This window comes from Magnolia sinica, chromosome 6 (genome assembly GCF_029962835.1).
Source record: "Magnolia sinica isolate HGM2019 chromosome 6, MsV1, whole genome shotgun sequence".
NCBI lineage: Eukaryota > Viridiplantae > Streptophyta > Magnoliopsida > Magnoliales > Magnoliaceae > Magnolia > Magnolia sinica.
In genome coordinates this window covers 74,402,714-74,422,954 of record NC_080578.1, presented here as the reverse complement: position 1 = coordinate 74,422,954, position 20,241 = coordinate 74,402,714, and the positions used below count along the sequence as shown (strand labels likewise).

The following is a 20,241-nucleotide window of genomic DNA, read 5'->3' as shown; positions in this document are numbered from 1 at the left end:
CCATGTATGGATGCTATTGTATGAATCTAGGGTACCAAACTTACTGATGAAATCCTGTTAACCATGGTATCTTGATCCGCTAAGACTCATGAGCCAGACATAGTGGTATGGGACACCGTGGTCGAGCTGTCGACCTACGCTGGGGTGACGAGCCTCCCCGTAGTGACCAGTGAGCAACCAAACTCGTGAGCCGATTATGGTGGTATGAGACACTATATTCGTGCTGTCGGCCTACATTGATTGGTGACGAGCCCTTTGTAGTGTCCTCGAGCATACCTGAATACCGCATTGACGTGACGAGCCTTATTGTAGTAACGAAGGTATGATAGGCGTGCATTGATTGGTGACGAGCCCTCTGCAGCGACCTAAAACCATATGATCGTATGAGATTGCCTAGGACTGACGGCCCTAGAATGGATCACTGTGTGAAAATTGATATGAGGAAGGTACCTTAGCTTCCCAATCCTGCTGTATAAAAAGGACTAATAACAACTTGGTAATCATGTTCATGCACCGCATTGCATGTGCCTGAAAGAGGTGGAGCACTTGAGGACGGTTGTCATGCGTAACGTGAGATGAACACGCTGAGGGTGTACAGGCGAGGGCATGCATCATTCTACATACATCCTTGCACTAACAAGAGTAATTAGGACATGTTTGATTGTTCTGCTTTATCATTACTGCTTGATTGAATTGATAATATGTTAACCTTTGCTTTATTGTTCCACTGAGTTGATCACTCACTCCCACGTTCTGGGACGGTGTTTAAACACCAACCAGACTCTGTCTTAGATGCAGATATTGATGCGACCCCTGAGGCAGAGCAGCAGTTCGAGGATGATGAGGCCACATATTCTTTTATGCAGTTCTCAGGCGGGTTCTTGTGAGCTATGTCCTGATGCGCGGGAATTCTGGGTTCTCTTTTGGAATAGATAATGTCTTTTGATACGTGTATTTTTATAGTAACACTTTTAAGTATGACCTAGCATGTATACGTATTTCAGGGACTTACACATGTACACTTATGTTTCTTTAAGTCTTCCACTTGCGTCTATCACTTATCCCAAAATTATGTTTGTAGTTTGGATTAATCTATTCCATGTTTTATGTACTCATATAGACAACATATATCCAGCATCAAATATGTTGCATAAGTGATGTTTTGAAACTCGAGAGCTGAGTTATGCTCGACCCCCGAATTTCAGGACGTTACAAGTTGGTATCAGAGCATGAATTGGATTAAACTGGACCTGGGTTATGGTCACACACCGCATGCTGTCGCCACCTTAGTGTATTTGGGTGTGAGTTTATCATAGAATTTGTGTCCCGTTGCTTCTATCGGCGAAAGTTTACTGAAAACGATCGCCGAGATCGAGTTTGTCCGCACTCCTGATCACACACAGCGACCCAAAATCTCTTCTAAACCGTCCCTTGACGAGTGTAGATGGTTTATCTTCCCATCTCAGCCCTTAAAATGTCAGTAAACCTATGTTTATATCAGATTTTAACCCGAGTGGCCCGATAGGCATCGAATCGGACAAAGGGGCCGATCGGAGCATTTTCAGGGGGACCCACCTCATTTTCAAGCTTAAGGGCCAGGAGGAGCTCACCCAAATGGCGAGTCATCGCCGGATGGTCCAGAGACCGGCGATGACCTCGCAGGTTCGGCGAGCCCTCGCGGCCCAGCTGGCCGGCTCGGGCTGACGCCTTTGGGGCCTAGTGTGGCCCCCTCCTCCATGGTTGCTCAGTTTTAAACCCTCCTAAACCCTACTTCCTTCACAAAATATCTCCCAAGCTCTCCTTTTCTTCAAATCTCTCTCAAAACTCCACCAAAATTCCTCCCCAATCTCCTTCTTCTTCCATTTTCATGCACACCCATTCAACCCATCTCAAAAACCCATCCCCATTGCTGTCTTCACTCCCTTTTCTTCTCATTTGAGCTCTCAAATCCTCCTTTGGGATCTCAAGTGTGTGGAAGCTTCACCATTCTTCCTATTTCTCCCTTTCTCTCATTTTTCATGGCCTTGTTTGAGTTTATCACGGCCATCTTTTCCATCTCCACCTTTCTCTCTTTGATGGGGAAGAAGAGAGTGCCCGTGGATGAAGCTGGGCTTAACCGCCCAACCCGTGCACGCAGGCCGAGAGGTGCCACCGCGAGCACGACCGCCGCCCGTGAGTTTCAGACCAAGCGGGACCTTGATCCTCAAGCTCCCATTGGAAGAACCTTATTGGCAGAGCTATCTCATGGAGTCTATAAAGGCCGTAGGGTCCTTTTTGAGGCTCATGTAGATCTGCGGCTATTTGGCGAGTTTCTGTTGTTGGAGCACTTGGAAGGGGCTGGTTGGTGTCCCTTTTTTGAGGGCGAATATCGCGACAATGCAAACACTGTTCGAGCTTTTTATGCCAACATTCGTGATCCTTCGCTGGAGCCTCTACAGTTCAAGATTCCTTTTGGAAGCGGTCGGGAGGCCACGGTCAACATCGCTTTGATAACCCGACTCCTGAATGTGCCGCTTGGTGAGGTGCATGCCAGTGAGAAAAATTTGAGCAGTATGCGCGAGAGGAATCGCCACACGTGGCTCCTGTGTGGTCGTCTGGTCGAATAGCAGCCTAATAGAAGCCTTCTAGCTACCAACATGACAGACGACTTCCGCTTGCTTCACCACATGTGTACATTCAATGTATATCTAAGGTGGAGCAACCGCAGCAGTGTACGGGCCTGATGGTAGATTTTCTGTATCAGGTGGGGCAAGGAGTGAAGCTATGTGTGCCAACATACATCTTGCGTCAGATTATCCTTATCGCTCATTCGACTAGGAGGACCGAATCGCTCCCATTTGGCCGACTCATTTGTAAGTGTGCACATGAGTTTGGCTATAGGCTTGGGGCAGAAAAGCCGGTACCTGTTCGCCACATTAATCTGACGACCCTTAAGCAGATGGACATTGGTCCTCATCGACAAGCCTCTGAAAGTGAGGATGAGACAGAGAGCGATGAGGAAGAGAGTTATGGCGAGGGTGGAGCTGAGATTGAAGAAGAAACAGAGCAGGATGAGGAAGAGGTTCAGGCACAGGATACGAGTGAGAGTTCTCCTCCTGTGGCACCAGAGTAGAGCATAGATCAGGTTGCCAGGGATACCTATATTGCACGACTTGAGGAAGGTCAGGCTGTTCTATGCCAGGATATCATGGATCTTCGAGGCCTGGTGAAGCATAAGTTCAAGAAGGTGACTCGAAGTCTAAAGTTTATCCTGTGTTGTTTGCAGAATAAGGGTGCCCCGCCTCCATCTCCTGATTCCGATGAGTAGATGCAGTTGTAGTCATCCTTTGCTTTGTTTTGTTGTTTCTTTTTGTGTGTAGCCATTGTTGGCATAATAGTTGGAAGTTGTTTGTTGTTTGAAGTTTTAGATGTTTTAGTTCACATGCTTTCTCTGTCGCGATTCATGTAATGCTGCACTTCTTGTATTGCGACAATTTTGTTAAATGAAATGCATGTTGTTTATCGTTAAAGTTGTGCTGTGAATGCTATGTGGGTGGATTATGTGGATGTTGAATCTTACAGGCTGCATCCTCTGTTGAATGTAGAGTATGCCTCCTAAGGGTTCGAAGACTTCGACCCGTCTCTCTTTGGTCGAGTCACTTGCCGGGGTTTCTCCCCTAAGCGATAGTCAGTGGATCCACAGTCGGGCCCGTCTCATACTGGTGTTGGGCCGACACCTGTGATTCCACCTATGGCTCCTCCAGTCACGCCTTTGGTTCCTGAGCCGAACCGTGCATCTGCGTCAATGCAGTATGCATCTTCGTTTGCTCCACCTTCTGATAGGTTTGAGCAGATGATGCTGTTGATGCAGCAGCAGCAGATTCAGCAGCACCAGCACCACCAGCAGCAGCACCAGCAGTAACAGCAGTTTCTGTCTTCCATGGCTGACATCTTTGCTCAGTCGGTGGGGGCGACTCCACCTGCTTCACCTATGCACCCATCTGGGAGCGCTAGTGCGAGCGGCACATTTGAGCGATTCCAACGCTCACGACCTCCCACATTTGCGGGTTCTCATAAACCCGAGGAGGCCGAGTACTAGATTGATCGCATCTCTAAGATGCTGAGACCGCTGCACTGTTCTGAGGTTGAGCAGGTCGAGCTTGCCTCCTTTATGTTTGAGAAGGAGGCCAGTTTATGGTGGGACAGTGTTCTTCGCACTGTTGTGGAAGGGTTTGAGTGGTCGTGGCAGGTGTTTGAGGCACGCTTCCACGAGAAGTACTTTCCGGCTACGTACCGACACGAGAAGGAGAGTGAGTTCCTTTGCCTCTGTCAGGGAAGGATGTCAGTGACGGAGTATGAGAACTAGTTCACTGAGCTAGGCCGCTATGTTCCTTTGATATTAGGTGATCAGCCGATGCGTATGCAGCGCTTTTCTGAGGGATTGAGGCCTGAGATCCGATCGAAGATGTGCTGTGCTAGCATATCTTCCTATGCGGAGATGGTGAGCATGTCTCTGCGAGTTGAGCAGGATGGGGACAGGTCGTCCCATATGCGAGCACCTATGGTTCCCAGACCACGACCTGACTTTCAGAGTGCACCATTTCTCGGCAAGAGACCACGGGCAGATTCTCCTCCGAGGCGTTCAGCGCCGCCCGCTCAGTAGGTGCGAGCTAATCTTCGCTGTTTGTACTATGAGAAGATGAGGCATTTGGATCGTACTTGCTTTTCGCGTATACGGGATAGTGGATTTACTCCACCTCAGAGGATCAGTCGTCAGATGCCTCAGGTTATATCACCTCCACCTCTTCGTTTAGCGCCAGCTCATCCATCCTTCAGACCTCCTGCACCTAGCTTCAGGCTACCTCAGCGGCCCATGGTTCCTCTGCCGAATCACCAGCAGCAGGCTCGAGTTCATGCGCTCTCAGCTGAAGCGCCTATGGCTGACTTGGTGCCGAGATCCTTTGAGGTTATAGCTCACATTGAAGGTATTCTCGTTTCTATGTTAGTGGATATAGGATCCACTATCTCTCTTATATCATATGCGGCAGTTAGGCGTCTGAGTTTGGGCACTGTTTCTATGAAGGGAGTGATGCTCACTAGCGCTATAGGGATCTCCTCTGCTATAAACAAGCGTTGTTTGGATTGTTTGATTGATCTAGGAAGTGGATCGATTCTTGTTACCTTTTTGTCGCACCTCATTACCATTACGATGTCATTATGGGTATGGATTGGCTCACGAGGATGCGAGCAGAGATTGATTATGAAGCAAGGTCGGTGACAATCCATAGACCTGAGGGCGAGACGGTTACTTTCCCTGTTTAGGTCAGTTACCCTTTTCGTCTTGGTTATTATACTTCTCTGTTGGAGAGTATTGCTGAATCGGCGTTTGAAAGCACGCCTGTAGTTTGGGAGTTTGAAGATGTATTTGAGTCAATTCCTGGATTACCCCCTCAGCGCGAGATTGATTTTACTATCGATCTCATGTCTGGTGCGGCACCCATTTCTTTGTCCACCTATCGTATGCCTCCGAGTGAAATGGAGGAATTGAGGAAGCAGATAGATGGCTGGTTGAATTTGGGTTTTATTCGGCCTAGTGTGTCTCCTTGGGGAGAACCTGTCCTATTTGTAAAGAAGAAAGATGGTTCCTTGCGATTATGTATTGATTATCGCAGGTTGAATCTGGTAACTGTGAAGAATAAGTACCCTTTGCCTAGGATTGATGATCTATTTGATCAGTTGAAGGGGGCACGGTACTTTTCGAAGGTTGATCTGCAGTCAGGGTATCACCAGTTACGCGTCAAGAATGAGGACGTGCAGAAGACCGCCTTCAGGACTAGCTTTGGCCATTATGAGTTCTTGGTGATTTCGTTCGGTCTTACGAACGCATCAGCCGTGTTCATGAATCTGATGAACAGGGTATTTCGGCCATTCTTGTTCCGATTCGTCATTGTCTTTATTGATGACATTTTGATATATTCTGCGAGTCGGGAAGAGCACGAGGAGCACTTAAGAGCGGTCTTAGATACTCTCAGGAAGAATCAACTTTTTGCGCAATTCAAGAAATGCGATTTCTAGAAAGAGAAAGTCAAGTTCCTAGGACATGTGTGTCCAAGGAAGGGATAGCTGTCAATCTTGCTAAGATAGCTGCAGTTCAGGACTGGAAGCAGCCTGGTTCAGTTACTGAGGTGAGGAGCTTTTTGGGTCTAGCAGACTATTATCGACGCTTCATTTGAGACTTCTCGAAGATAGCCAGACCGTTGTCTCAGTTGACACAGAAAGATTTGAAGTTTGCTTGGAATGAGAGGGCGGAGATAGCTTTTCAAGAGCTGAAGGACAAGTTGACGTCCTCCCCTGTGCTAGTATTGCCAGAGCAAGGGGTTAAGTATACGATATATACTGACACCTCTCGCATTGGTCTGGGTTGTGTCCTTATGCAGAAGGATAGGGTGATTGCTTATGCTTCGAGACAGTCGAGGAAACACGAAGAGAATTACCCTACACACGACCTGGAGTTGGCAGCTATCATTTTCGCATTAAAGCTCTGGAGACATTACCTCTACGGAGAGGAGTTCGAGCTCTTTTGCGACCACAAGAGCCTTAAGTATATTTTCACGCAGCGTGATTTGAATATGAGACAACGCCGATGGATGGAAACATTGAAAGACTTTAAGTTCGATGTTTCTTACCATCCGGGCAAGGCTAACCTTGTGGCAGACGCGTTGAGTCGCAAGAAGGCTATAGAGTTTACGGCTCTGCTAATGATAGCAGAATGGGATATGTTGGAGTTTGTGCGAGACTTTAAGCAGAAACTTATGGTGGAAGAGCCGTATGAGGTTATCGCACACATTCGTGTACAGCCCCTCATTGACGAGAGGATCGTTGCAGCTCAGGCAGATGATGAGTTTTTAGTGAAGATGAGAAAGCGGGTTGGTACAGATGAGAACTCTGAGTGGAGTGTTAGTTCAGATGGGGGCTTACGATTTCGTGGCTGGTTATGTGTCCTAGACATTCCTGACTTGAGACGGGAGGTTCTCGAGTTAGCCCATAATTCTAAGCTTGCGATGCATCTAAGTAGCACGAAGATGTATCAAGATATGAGAAGATCTTATTGGTGGGACAACATGAAGGTTCACATTGCTGAGTTTGTATCTCGTTGTCTCACGTGCCAGCAGGTCAAGGCAGAACATCGTCGACCTCTTGGGCTGCTTCAGCCCATGCCCATAGCAGAATGGAAGTGGGACTTCATCTCTATGGATTTTATTTTAGGGTTGCCGAGAACGAGGAAGGGACATGACTCTATTTGGGTGATCATCGACCGATTGATGAAGTCGGCTCATTTCTTACCGATCAGAGTCACAAACTCTACAGACGAGTTGGCTAAGTTGTATATCAAGGAGATTGTACGTCTGCATGGAGTTCCCTTGGAGATTGTGTCTAACAGAGACAAGCGTTTCACATCTATCTTCTAGACTCGTATCCAGGTAGCGATGGGTGTGAAATTGAAGTTTAGCACCGCGTTTCATCCGTAGACAGACGGGCAGACGGAACGTTTGAATTAGATTCTGGAAGACATGTTGCGAGCTTGTGTTTTGGATTTCAAGGACAATTGGGATGATTGTCTCCCTTATGCAGAGTTCGCGTATAATAACAGTTTCCAGGCGAGTATCGGCATGGCTCCTTACGAGCATTGTATGATCGCCCGTGTAGAACATCGCATTGCTGGGCGAAAATTGGCAAGGGTAGTTTGATTGGCCCAGAGTTGGTGCAGGCGACTTCAGAGAAAGTTGACATTATTCGATGTCGACTTCTGACAACCCAGAGTAGGCAAAAGAGTTACGCTGATACGAGGCGGCGACCGCTTGAGTTTGAGGTTGGAGACCATGTATTTCTTAAGGTTTTCTCTATGAAGGGAGTTCTGCGGTTCGGTAAGAAGGAAAAGCTCACGCCGAGATTTATTGGTCCATTTCAAATTCTGGATCGAGTGGGAGCGGTAGCATACCGCCTTGCTTTGCCCACACCCCCTGCAGGCGTGCATAACATATTTCATGTTTCTATGCTGAAGAAGTACATTCTTGATCCTTCGCATATTATCAGTTGGGAGTAGGTGCAGTTGAGCGAGGATGCCACATATGTACTGCGACCGACGCGTATCCTAGACAGGAAGGAGCAGGTATTGCGTAGCAAGGTCATCCCTCTTGTGAAAGTACTATGGATGCATCATAGTGAAGAAGAGGCTACTTGGGAAACTGAAGCTGATGTTAGAAAGAGCTACCCTCAGATTCTTGAGGAATATGAGAAGGAACAAATTTTGAGGATGAAATTTTTCTTTAAGGGGGGTAGATTGTAATGACCCGGAAAATTTTGTGCCAAGACCCGAGTACTACCTCTATTTTCCTTAGAAGCTATTTGTGGGTTAATTAGCGCTAAACTTAATTGCTTGTGAAATTAGCATCAATTACTTTAAATTTGATCTGCAGGACTCAAAACCTGTAGAATAGTTAGCGCTATGTTACTCTGAAATCTGGGATTTAAAGCTAAATCCAGTTGCTCTTAGGAATTTTTGGAGGTTCTGGATCGGACCTGGACCACGCATTGAAAGTCCGATAGCGATGATCTTAGACAGTTATGGTCACCATGTTGGACTTGACCATCACCTCAAAAATCAAGTCCAGATGATATTCTGGGTCGATTTGATTGAGTCCGGAGTAAAGAGTATGCAAATGGTGAGAAATTAAATAAGATTTTATGAAATCTGAGTCGTGTCGCTTGCGCGATGATTTTAAGCAATCTAACCGTTGGATTCTGACCCAATTTCACCCTCGGATCAGGGAAGATGGCCCAGGCATGTCATAGTGCTTGTGGACCTGATCGAGTTTCGGTGACCGTTGAATTGAGTGTGGTTCGCCACAGCTGATCTGTAAATCCGATCAATACAAAAACTCAATCTGACCTAGATCCATGGTCAGTGAGCTTAAGTCCGACCGCACGTGGAGAAAGGACCTCCGGAAGTGTTTCGTTGGATCGAGAGAGGCCTGTTTTGGTTATAACCTAAGTATACCTTGGCCCTGGGGCTATTTTCATCAATGTTAGGCCTATATAAAGACCTTAAAACCCTCATTCTCTTTTCCATACGAATTTCCTAACCCTAGCTAAGAAAGAGAGGGGAAAAGAGAGAGAAAGTGAGAGAGAAGTTGGTGAATTATTGGAGATTCTTTCCTGTTACTCTACATCCTTAAACCATCACTTTTGAATCGTTATTCCGGCGATTCTAAGTTCATCCTTGGGTAAGTTCATTTAACCCTAATCTATTTTAGAGCTTAGAATAGTTTGTGTTGTTGTATCTCATTTCTATTCTTGCCTTAGGTTATCTAGTCGCCGTTGACGAAGACATATCGTCCGAATCAGTTCGGTGCGCTATTTCTAGTTTAAGGTGCAGACTATATTCGTATAGGTTATGGTTTTCAAGGCTTTCAATGTCAGATAATGGTTTATTCTTGTTATGAATGTAATTTCACATGCCAAATGCTATGTTTATTTTGCGTTCCTGATATGCATGTGTTATATTGAGATTTGTATATTCTATGTATATGTAGAAAGTACCATATATGTATAAAATATGAACATGTGTTTGCCATAATTATTTGTCGTCTACTTGTGCTAAATGTATGTGTGTCAACTCCTTAGCAAAAGAATTGTCCAAATGCGTGTTTTCCAACATACGTCATGTATGTTGCACTATGTAGTCTAAGTGTTTGTAGAAATGTCTGAATGGTCTAAAGTGTAAATTATTATCCTAATTGCGGGCGTTGAGAAGCGATTCTCAACTCTCCTATTGGTGTGTATGATTTCCTATACGTAAGTCACATTCTTTGTTGTTTAATCTCCAGTATTATTTATGTGTAAATCCATGTTAAGTTGATATTCTTTAAATGCTCACATACTACATGATGTGAATTGTTGTTCCATTACTATTCTAAATTGTTGATATGAATATCTGTTATAATGGAATGTGTTTCGGACTATGGAATAGTCCAGGAAATCGGTAATTGGCCTTGAGTTCGTGGCTGAGGTTGCTTTCGCCACAAAGGACGTGATTTGATGAACCCGAGTCGTATTAGAGTTGTCGGCAGTGGTTTGGCCACACAGAGTGTTTGCGCACTCTATGTCCTTCAACCCAACGTGCGCTCGTGCTAGTCGAATTCGTCAAGTAACCCGATTGTCCGATGTATGTTCACCATGTATGGATGCTATTGTATGAATCTAGGGTACCAAACTTACTGATGAAATCCTGTTAACCATGGTATCTTGATCCGCTAAGACTCATGAGCCGGACATAGTGGTATGGGACACCGTAGTCGAGCTGTCGGCCTACGCTGGGGTGACGAGCCTCCCCGTAGTGACCAGTGAGCAACCAAACTCGTGAGCCGATTATGGTGGTATGAGACACTATATTCGTGCTGTCGGCTTACATTGATTGGTGACGAGCCCTTTGTAGTGACCTCGAGCATACCTGGATACCGCATTGACGTGACGAGCCTTATTGTAGTAACGAAGGTATGATAGGCGTGCATTGATTGGTGACGAGCCCTCTGCAGCGACCTAAAACCATATGATCGTATGAGATTGCCTAGGACTGACGGCCCTAGAATGGATCACTGTTTGGAAATTGATATGAGGAAGGTACCTTAGCTTTCCAATCCTGCTGTATGAAAAGGACTAATAACAACTTGGTAATCATGTTCATGCACCGCATTGCATGTGCCTGGAAGAGGTGGAGCACTTGAGGATGGTTGTCATGCGTAACGTGAGATGAAGACTATGAGGGTGTACAGGCGAGGGCATGCATCATTCTACATACATCCTTGCACTAACAAGAGTAATTAGGACATGTTTGATTGTTCTGCTTTATCATTACTGCTTGATTGAATTGATAATATGTTAACCTTTGCTTTATTGTTCCACTGAGTTGATCACTCACTCCCACGTTCTGGGACGGTGTTTAAACACCAACCAGACTCTGTCTTAGATGCAGATATTGATGCGACCCCTGAGGCAGAGTAGGAGTTCGAGGATGATGAGGCCGCATTTTCTTCTATGCAGTTCTCAGGCGGGTTCTTGTGAGCCATGTCCTGATGCGTGGAAATTCTGGGTTTTCTTTTACAATAAATAATGTCTTTTGATGCGTGTATTTTTGATAGTAACACTTGTAAGTATGACCTGGCATGTATACGTATTTCAGGGACTTGCACATGTACACTTATATTTCTTTAAATCTTCCGCTTGCGTCTATCACTTATCCCAGAATTATGTTTGCAGTTTGGATTAATCTATTCTATGTTTTATGTACTCATATTGACAACATACATCCAGCATCAAATATGTTGCATAAGTGATGTTTTGAAACTCGGGAGTTGAGTTATGCTCGACCCCCGAATTTCTGGGCGTTACACATAACATGGGCCTCATATATATTAAGGTGGGCCTTAACAATGGGCCATAAACATATCAAAGGTGGGACTCACAGATGGGCCTCATACATATCAAAGGTGGGCCTCATAGATGGGCCATAAACACATCAAGATAGGCCATATCACATGCCCAAAAAGAATCATATTGAAGGATCCTTTGGGTCATACCACAAATAGCAATGGAGATAATGACTTTCACTGTTAAACAATTCACAGGGCCCACTATAAAGTTTATCTTTCAACCAATCTAATCATAAGGTCATAAAGACTTGGATTAAGAGGGAAAACAAATTTCGAACTTCTATGACCCAAATGGGTTTCCATGATAGACGTTCAATCCTCCACTATTATGTGGTGTGGTCCACTTGATCAATGGCCGGATACATCAAGGTGTGGCCCGCCTTAATGTATTACAGATCTAACCTATTCATAAACTAACATAGCGATGGATGAAGTGGAAACACATATCAGCTTAATAGGAAAGTATTGTGTTCCTTAGAAATTTTTAATGGAGGATGTCACTGTCCCCATATTTCAGTGAATGGACAGTTAGGATATAACACATGCTTCATGGAGTGGCCCACCAAATAGATCCATCTCATTTTTGCCTCAAGCCTTAAAATAAGCTAACTGGATGGATGGTTTGGATGTAACATAGATATCAAGGGTGGGGTCCACTTAAACTCTAAATTTGACTCATTCTTTAGCTCATGCCATAAAGTGAGCTTTCAAAATGGTTAGAGGGTTTGGATGCAACACATGCATCATGGTGGGTCCCATAGATAGACAGCGTGGACGATAAGGGAGACCCATAGAGCTCAGTGACGCCACTCCAGCAGCTAGCTGGAGTGAGGTACACCAGCCGTCCCACGCAGGGATGGTGTGGGATACAACACATGCATCAGTGGGTCCCACATGGGGCCCACCACAATGTTTATTTGCAATCCAATTTGTCCATAAGGTCACGCAGACCTAGATACTAAGGAAAAACAAATTTCATAATGATCCAAAACTTCTGTGAACCCAAAATGGGTTTCAATGGCAGACTGTTCAGCCCCACTGTTTCCTTCTGTGTGGGCCACCTGAGCCGTATACACGGCTGATTTTTGGGGTGGGGCCCACCACCCTAAGGGCCCATTAATTGCAAAACACAACATGGTGGGGCCCACGTATGGGACCCGCTTCCCTGCCCTCCAGCGTCAAACGCAGGACGCACAAGGGTTGGATCTTCTATATATATATATATATATATATATATATATATATATATATATATATATATATATATATATATATTTGAAATCTCATGTTTTCGAGGTTTTTCGTACATGGGACCCACATCGGAAGAATCTACCTTGCCCACTAGTTCTACAGCCCATAATAAATCCATCAAGCCCAATATTGGGCATCTTTCGGCATATAAAAATTTTTGAATGAATTTAAATAGTGAAAATCACTGCTTGATAAGGTACGACCCACTAGTTAGTCGAATCAGTTTCATTTTTTGGCTCAACACCTAATACGGGCTGAGGAATGGAATAGACGGCATGGATTGAATAAATACATCAAGGTGGGGCTTGCATGAGCGGTCCACCCCAAAACCCAAAAAAAAATCTCTCTATTTTTTTGTTCAGCTAACCTCCAGCGTCCCTGAACGCTGGACGGCTTTGGGCAAACGGCTTTACAAGGTGGGCCCTTCTCAGGTGGGCCACCAAATGATGGATGGTGTGGACACAACACATATGTAAAGTGGGCCCCACCCACAGATGACTTGGACCAAATACATGCTTCATGGTGGGGTTCATTCAGGTGGACCACACGGCCACGTTATCATACAAGAAGAAATGAAAAAGAGAGGGAGAGAGAGAGAGAGGGAGTGGGACACGTGTGATGGAGGGACCTCGACACTATGGGCCCTCCCTTGAAATCGATCATACATCAAGTGGGTCGCATTACACGTGGGCCCATCAAATTGAAAATAAACGGTGGAGATAGGATCTCCACCAAAATAAAAGGTCTAAATGACCCTATTTATGCAAAAAAATAAACATCATGATGGGGTCCATGGAGAATGGCCCCATCATGGAATGATCATGAGCATCAAGGTGGGCCATCGGCCACACCTAGGGTCCAAAGTGAGATCCATACCATCAATCGGTAGGCCTCACTTGGCCCATATCAAAACATGAAAAATCTAGTCTAATGAGCACCCACCATTCGATCTTCTTAGTCCGTTGGAAAGCCGATCTCCTTGTGCTTCACTTTGATGGAGGGTGATAAGGTTTGAATGGCTAAGATGATAGATCTAGGGAGAGGAAGTGGGCGACACAACTCACTTTTCTCTCACTTGGGAAAGCCATGGACGTGCACCATTTTTCTTGCCTGAAAAATGTGAAAAGAAGGAGAGAGAGAAAAGGTTGTAAGGGAGAGAGAGTGATGGGTGATGGATGTGAGGTGAGTGATGGGTGAGGTGAGAGATTAGTTGACTTTGGGGTTTGCTTGACTTGTGGAGAAAGGAAGCATGGGTTACTCTTGTACTTGACATGATGTGATGTGATTGATTGATGGAGTGATTGATTAATGGGACAGTTGTAGAGATTCTCTTGGGATGGCAAAAGCACGGCGTTTCTTCGAAATAAACGCCGGCCCACATCTTCCTGTCAGGGTATCGAATCGATATGCAAGACGCGGCGTTGGAACCGCAGCGATGGTGCGGTCGCAATGATACAAGTCGCGGATTAAATTAACTCAAATCTACAGGATGCGACTTAGGGTCACGCGTAAATGTCGATCATAGGTCGCAGGTTGCCGGAATTCAACGGGAAGGATCGCGAGAGTCGACGAAACAGTACAGGTTCGGATACGGGTCTTACATCCACCGACCAAGGTCCCACATAAGGCACTTAACGTTTATGCCCATCAGCCAAGGTCTTACACAAGACACCTACTTTTAGGCCCACCGACCAAGGTCCCACACTATGAACTTAATCGAGTTTGTGGATAGCAAAACTCTTAGCCTCAATCCTACACGAGGAAAGAGACTAAACTTTTAAACTCTTAAAATAACACTTACTTGTCGGATTGAGTTCTCTCTTGTAACTCGTCTTGGGATGCGCTTTCGTGCTTAAATCAGCTTCCCGGTGTTCTCCCAATCGCGTAACTTAAATTTATCTGTTGGCTCAGCTTCATGAGAAAAAAAAACTTGCATAAGATGTACCTAGAAGGTGACCAAAGTTATGGGAGTTGGTTGAATCTCCTATCTAGGATAATGAGTGGATTTCCTAAGGGATTCAACCTATAGATGCTCTAGAGTATCAAAGAACCAAAGATTTTTCTATTGGTTTAGTCTTTGAACTCTAGAGAAGGTACGAGTTCATGTTCTTTATTAAATAAGAGCTTTGAATGCTCATAAGAGTGAATGATCACAATGAAAAGGATATTAACTGTATGGATAGAGTCTAAATGGTTTAGGATAAGCTTGGGATATACTAGAGACTCTATGGTGCCTATTTCCACTATTTTTACAAGTTCCCACAAGCCATTTTTATAGATAAAAGCTTCCAACAAATATAAAATAGCTAGTTTACGATGTAACCGAAGCGACTTTCGGCACCACCGAACTTGCTTCTGTAGTACTGAATTAATCCCTCAAGTTACTGTTCAAAATATGTCCATTTCGGTGGCACTGAACATTGTTCATCGGTGGCAGTTGGTGTCACCGAATTATCTAGTTGGTGATACCGATTTAACGTTGTAAGCTTGCTCAATAGTTTTGAGCACCTTCGGTAACACCGAAGGTATCTTCTATGGTACCAAAGGTACTATTCGGTAGCACCTTCGTTCTACCAACAGTGGATACATTTTTCAGTTTTTATCCAATAGTTCAACAACTTAGGACTTGGTTAAGCCAAGATTATGGGATATTCAATATAGACTTGGGTTTAGCTTAAAATAGATGACCTAGGAGAGTTTTCTTATTTGGGTTGGGATAATCTATTTGCAAGGTTTTAAGATCGCAGAAACAGTTCTTCATCTTCAATGTAACTTTTCCTACTTCAACTCCAGTTGCGTCGTCGGTCTTCATTTGTCAAGAACTCATCTGACTATAAGGCAACTCGTCACGTGATTGACAAACATGAGTGCAAATAAGTGCACTAACACCTGATATAGTTGTGATTTTAATGGGCTATTACAAACAAAGAAACCCTTCACTGAGATTTTCTGACTATCTCAGAAAAACCAAATACAAAGTAAAAAAGAATACTTATTTTCATCGTAGAAGAAGCAGTAGCCGTAGAACGCTTTTTTTTAAAATGACGAATGTTCAATCTTCAATCCAATAGAAAAGGTCAAGGGTTCTATTTGATTTTTATTAAGTTTAAACTAAAGACTACTTGCATTAATTCCCTTAAATCTTAATAAGAGTAAACACTCTTTTTAGAATTAAAATAGTAGAGTTTTGAGATGAAGGAATTAATGAAAAAGTTACAAAAAAGATTATAAATACCGTTTGATAGCTTAACAATAAATGAGGCTTCTCTCTCTCTCTCTCTCTCTCTCTCTCTCTCTTGAATAAGGACTGATATGTTTGACTTGTACTTTCAGATTAAGAAAGAACCTCAATTTATATGCAGGAAGTTTGTTCCTTCGACTAGTCTAAGTACCGGATTCAATTCCAATAAATTTTAAATTTTGAGCAGGATAAGATCTAACAGATCTTCGACTGGTCGAAGGACCTGTTCGATTGGTCGAATAAGCTCTCAAGCTGAATCTGAACTGATTTTAGTTGCTAGACTTCGAGTCGAGGAATCTTCGACTGGTCGAATGAGATCCTTCGACTAGTCGAAGATTTAATAAAAAATAAAAAATCTGTTACATTTTAGCTGGTGCTTGAACTAGTTGAGAAATTCTTATGCTAGTCGAGCTAAAACTTAGGCTAGTCGAAACTCAATCATTTATACGTATAAAAATCTAATTTAAATATGTTTTGAAAGAACCTAAACCTAAGGTCTTTCTAGGGTTTAAAATACCAGTATGGCTTGAACTTCATAGGATTAGAAAGTTAAAGTTTTCAAAAGAGCTTAATCTTCTACTAGAAATTTCAGTAGATCTAGCTTGGTCTTTAATTTAAGCTTGAGTTTGAGCTTGAGTTTAAACTTGAGCTTGAACTCGAGCTTGAACATGAGCTTGACTTGAATATCACTTTGTTAAGTTGTTTTGTCAAGACGAAATTTGATAAACCAGGTGTTAAATGTGCTTTAAACATAATAGCACTTACAGAACTCCCATGAGGAAAGTGGATTTAAGAGGACAGGTGGTTTTCTTTTAGTAATAATTCTCTTAAATTTCTCTCCTTTTCTTACTAAAAACTAAGAAAACAAGCCCGAAATATATAAGCAAAAATGTATATTCACTTAATCCAAATGAGCTCCATTAAAAATAAAAAAAAAAAAAAATCCGTTCTTAACTTATAAAATTGGAGCTTATTTGCTAATTTCTAGAAAAAAATATACTTTAATTAGACTTTTATCGAATAATTTAAAAGCTTATCTTTTTTAAAATAAGCTAATAAACTCTTAAGGAAGAGATGGAAAAGGCGCTCCAGATCTCACGACTGACATTCAGCCCGAAAACCTACTTCTACGGAGTTGAAGAAAAAAATAATACCACTAGTGACTGTGAAAACTGCTGCGGGTGCATGATTTTAGAAGTCCCGCGAGGCACGTAACTTTACGTTTTCGTCCCTGTAGCAGCTTGCTCAGGAAACACGATTTGACGGATACAGGAGAAAAAACAAAAACCGGTCATTGTAGATAAGATGACGGGCAATATGGTAAAATCCTTTCCAAATATTAAATGGGACAGCCACACGACGTGGCAGCCTGGGGTGAAGCACGGTTAGATAAAAAACCCCAGCGAAGCGGAGACGCCGCGGGCAAGCCCCTGAATTTCCACACTCACTTCCTCTCCCAAACTTCCCCCAAATAAAAAAATTTAAAAATAAAAAAATAAAAAAAATAAAAATATAAAAACATTAGAAAAATAGAGAGAGAGCGAGAGAGAATCTCGTTTCTCTTTCCCTCCGTCCTGCCTCCACTCTCATAAATCCCCGGAGAGAGAGAGAGAGAGAGAGAGAGCTGTGTTTTCCGTCGACGGAATCTGACGACATGAAGCCGGAAGAGACGGTTCCCCGGTCGCCGCTCGACAAGCCCCTCGGAGAGCTGACAGAGGAAGACATCTCGCAGCTAACACGAGAAGATTGCCGGAGATACCTCAAAGAAAAAGGTCGGATTTCTCTCCCTTTTGTCCTTTTACTCTCATTTCTCCGTATTCACAGGCATCTGAAACAAAAGGGGAAGAAACAAGGGCCAAATGACTGACACGTGACCTCCCCTGTCTCGTCCGTACAGGCATGCGCCGTCCGTCCTGGAACAAATCACAGGCGATCCAGCAGGTCATCTCGCTTAAGACGCTGCTAGAAACGAGGACGGAGTCGGGCGACGCCGGAATCCGGCAGAAAACCTCCTTCATTCCCGAGCCGGAGAATCCGCCCCACGTGAGATCAAAACCGTCTGTTTTCTGCTTTTTTTTTTTTTTTTTAAAAAAAATTCGCACATATTTTTTATTATTTCGACCGATTCACAGGTAGAATCGGGTTCAGAGATTGAGTCCGTCTCGGATCGGAGTAAAGGTCCCCAGCAATCGGCCGTTTCCGGCGACGTGTCGTCACATCTTCCGGCAACCGGGAGCGGTCCGTTTGCGGTTGAGTATACCGGCATTTCTCCCAGGTTTTGTTTTTTATTTTTTATTTTTTATTTATTACCTTTTCTTTTTGCTAGCTTTGTACTTCTTCTTTTGCCAGTTGGGTTGTGGCTAACATGCACCGGGGTTGTAACCGGAGAGGCATCAAACGTTTTAACTACCGCTAGGGAGCGCTGCTTACGAGTCGCGCGAGTGAGATGTAGATGGAGCATCGCGGGAGACGTGCGCAATCCGGTCCATTGATCAGGTGGAGCCCAGCCTGGAGCTCAATAGCGAAGCTGGTTTACATGTTAGGTGGGTCACATGTTTAAAAGAACGGACGACTAGAAAGTAGACCAAACTGTCCGTTTCCAACTTGCACGGGTTGGACTAGAGCATGTCTACTGTGGACCCACCCGATATCTGGTCAGCGAACGCAATACACGTGTGCCGCAAGGCTCCATTCCATCTCACTGGCGGGAGTTCACATTTCGGGACTCGTCCTGTGGCGCATGTTAGCTTGTGACCGACATCCTTGAAGGGCTATAGGTCTATAATAGGCGGATCGTTGTATGAGATGGGGAGGACAGAAGCAGCGTAGGTTAGATCCATTCCGTGCGTTATGGATGTGGAGCTGCTGGTCTAGCTATAGTTATTCAAACTCAGAGTAGCCCTAGTCCCGGAAACCTGCGAGTACTGAGATAAGCCTACGCCACCGGTGCATTTTAGGTGCTCCGGAGGGTAACTTTTAGATCTACCCACCTATAGGACCGAGTACCTAAACCGCAGCCACACGATTTCAGACACACCGTTCGAGAATACGGAATGTGGTCAGAGAGGGTATTAATGGTCCTCAATGTTATGCCCTGTGTACGCGAGCTTTGTCTTCGGAAGCGGATTGGCTGGTGTACTACACACCACCGATCTGGCTGTGTGGGTACGTGTCGTCTTCGCCGACACTCCTTGAGCTCCGAGTTGTACGAATCCTTCACAGGGGAAGCGGATTGGCTGGGAAGCGGATTGACTACTCCCCCTGACACCAGCTCCGGGGCTGGTGGTCGGTGCTCTGTGGGCTCCACCATGATGTATGTGTTTCATCCATTCCGTTCATCCATTTTTACATGACATTTTATTGCTTGATCCCAAAAATGAGAGGGATATAAATCTCGGGTGGACCACACCACATGATAACAATAGTGATTGGATATCAACCATTAAAATCCGCATAAGGCCCACTATACTGTTTATTTGACATCCAATCTGTTAATTAGGTCATACAGGCCCAGATGAAGAGAAAAAACAAATATCAGCTTGATCCAAAACTTTTATGGCCCCCAAAATATTTTTAATGGTCGACCCTCATTCAACACTGTTTCCTGTAATGTAGTCCACTTGAGATTTGGATATACCTCATCTTTTGTCTTCTACCATAAAATGATACGTAAAAACAGATGGATGGCATGGATGAAACACATACACCATGGTGGGGCCCACATAGCACCGACCACCAGCCATTGGCCGGTGTCAGGGCGAGTAGCCAATCCGTTCCCGATTGGCTGAGGTAACACGCACCACCGAACTAGCTGGTGTGTTGATGTCACCAAGTTATGTGGGTCCCACCATTTAGGTATGTGTTATATCTAGACCGTCCGTCCATTTGGCGAACTCGTTGTAAGGCTTAGCAGAAAAATAAGACGGGTCCATAGTTCAAGTGGACCACACTGCAAAACGCAGTGGAGGATTGAACGTCTACCATTGAAAGCCTCCCGGGGGTCACAGTTTTGGATCTATATGATATTTGTTTTTCCTCTTCATCGAGGTCTGTGTGAACTTGTGAATGGATTGGATGGATAAACGATACGGTGGGCCTATGAATGTTTTCACGGTGAGAATCATTCTCCCACTCTGTTTGTGGCGTGGTCTAACTTGTGGTGTGGCCTAGTTAGATATGACTTTATTATTATTATTATTATTATTATTATTATTATTATTTTACAATGCTCTAAAATGATCTCTCCGAATGAACGAGCGGTGTGGATATTATAAATACATC

At 44.2% G+C, this 20,241-nt stretch overlaps 1 protein-coding gene across 4 annotated transcripts in view; it reads left to right on the top strand.

The window, feature by feature from the left end:
• Positions 1-17,392: 17,392 nt before the first annotated feature.
• LOC131248885 (protein TIFY 4B-like) overlaps positions 17,393-20,241 on the top strand; it is a 55,488-nt gene continuing 52,639 nt past the window's right edge. For 2 of the 4 annotated variants that reach the window (XM_058249391.1, XM_058249390.1), the window contains exons 1-3: positions 17,393-17,732; positions 17,858-18,003; positions 18,093-18,235. In XM_058249391.1, the coding sequence (XP_058105374.1) occupies positions 17,615-17,732; positions 17,858-18,003; positions 18,093-18,235 (407 nt within the window). In that variant the 5' untranslated portion in view covers positions 17,393-17,614. The remainder of the gene's footprint in view (positions 17,733-17,857; positions 18,004-18,092; positions 18,236-20,241) is intronic. The other 2 variants (XM_058249389.1, XM_058249388.1) reach the window with 2 other exon arrangements.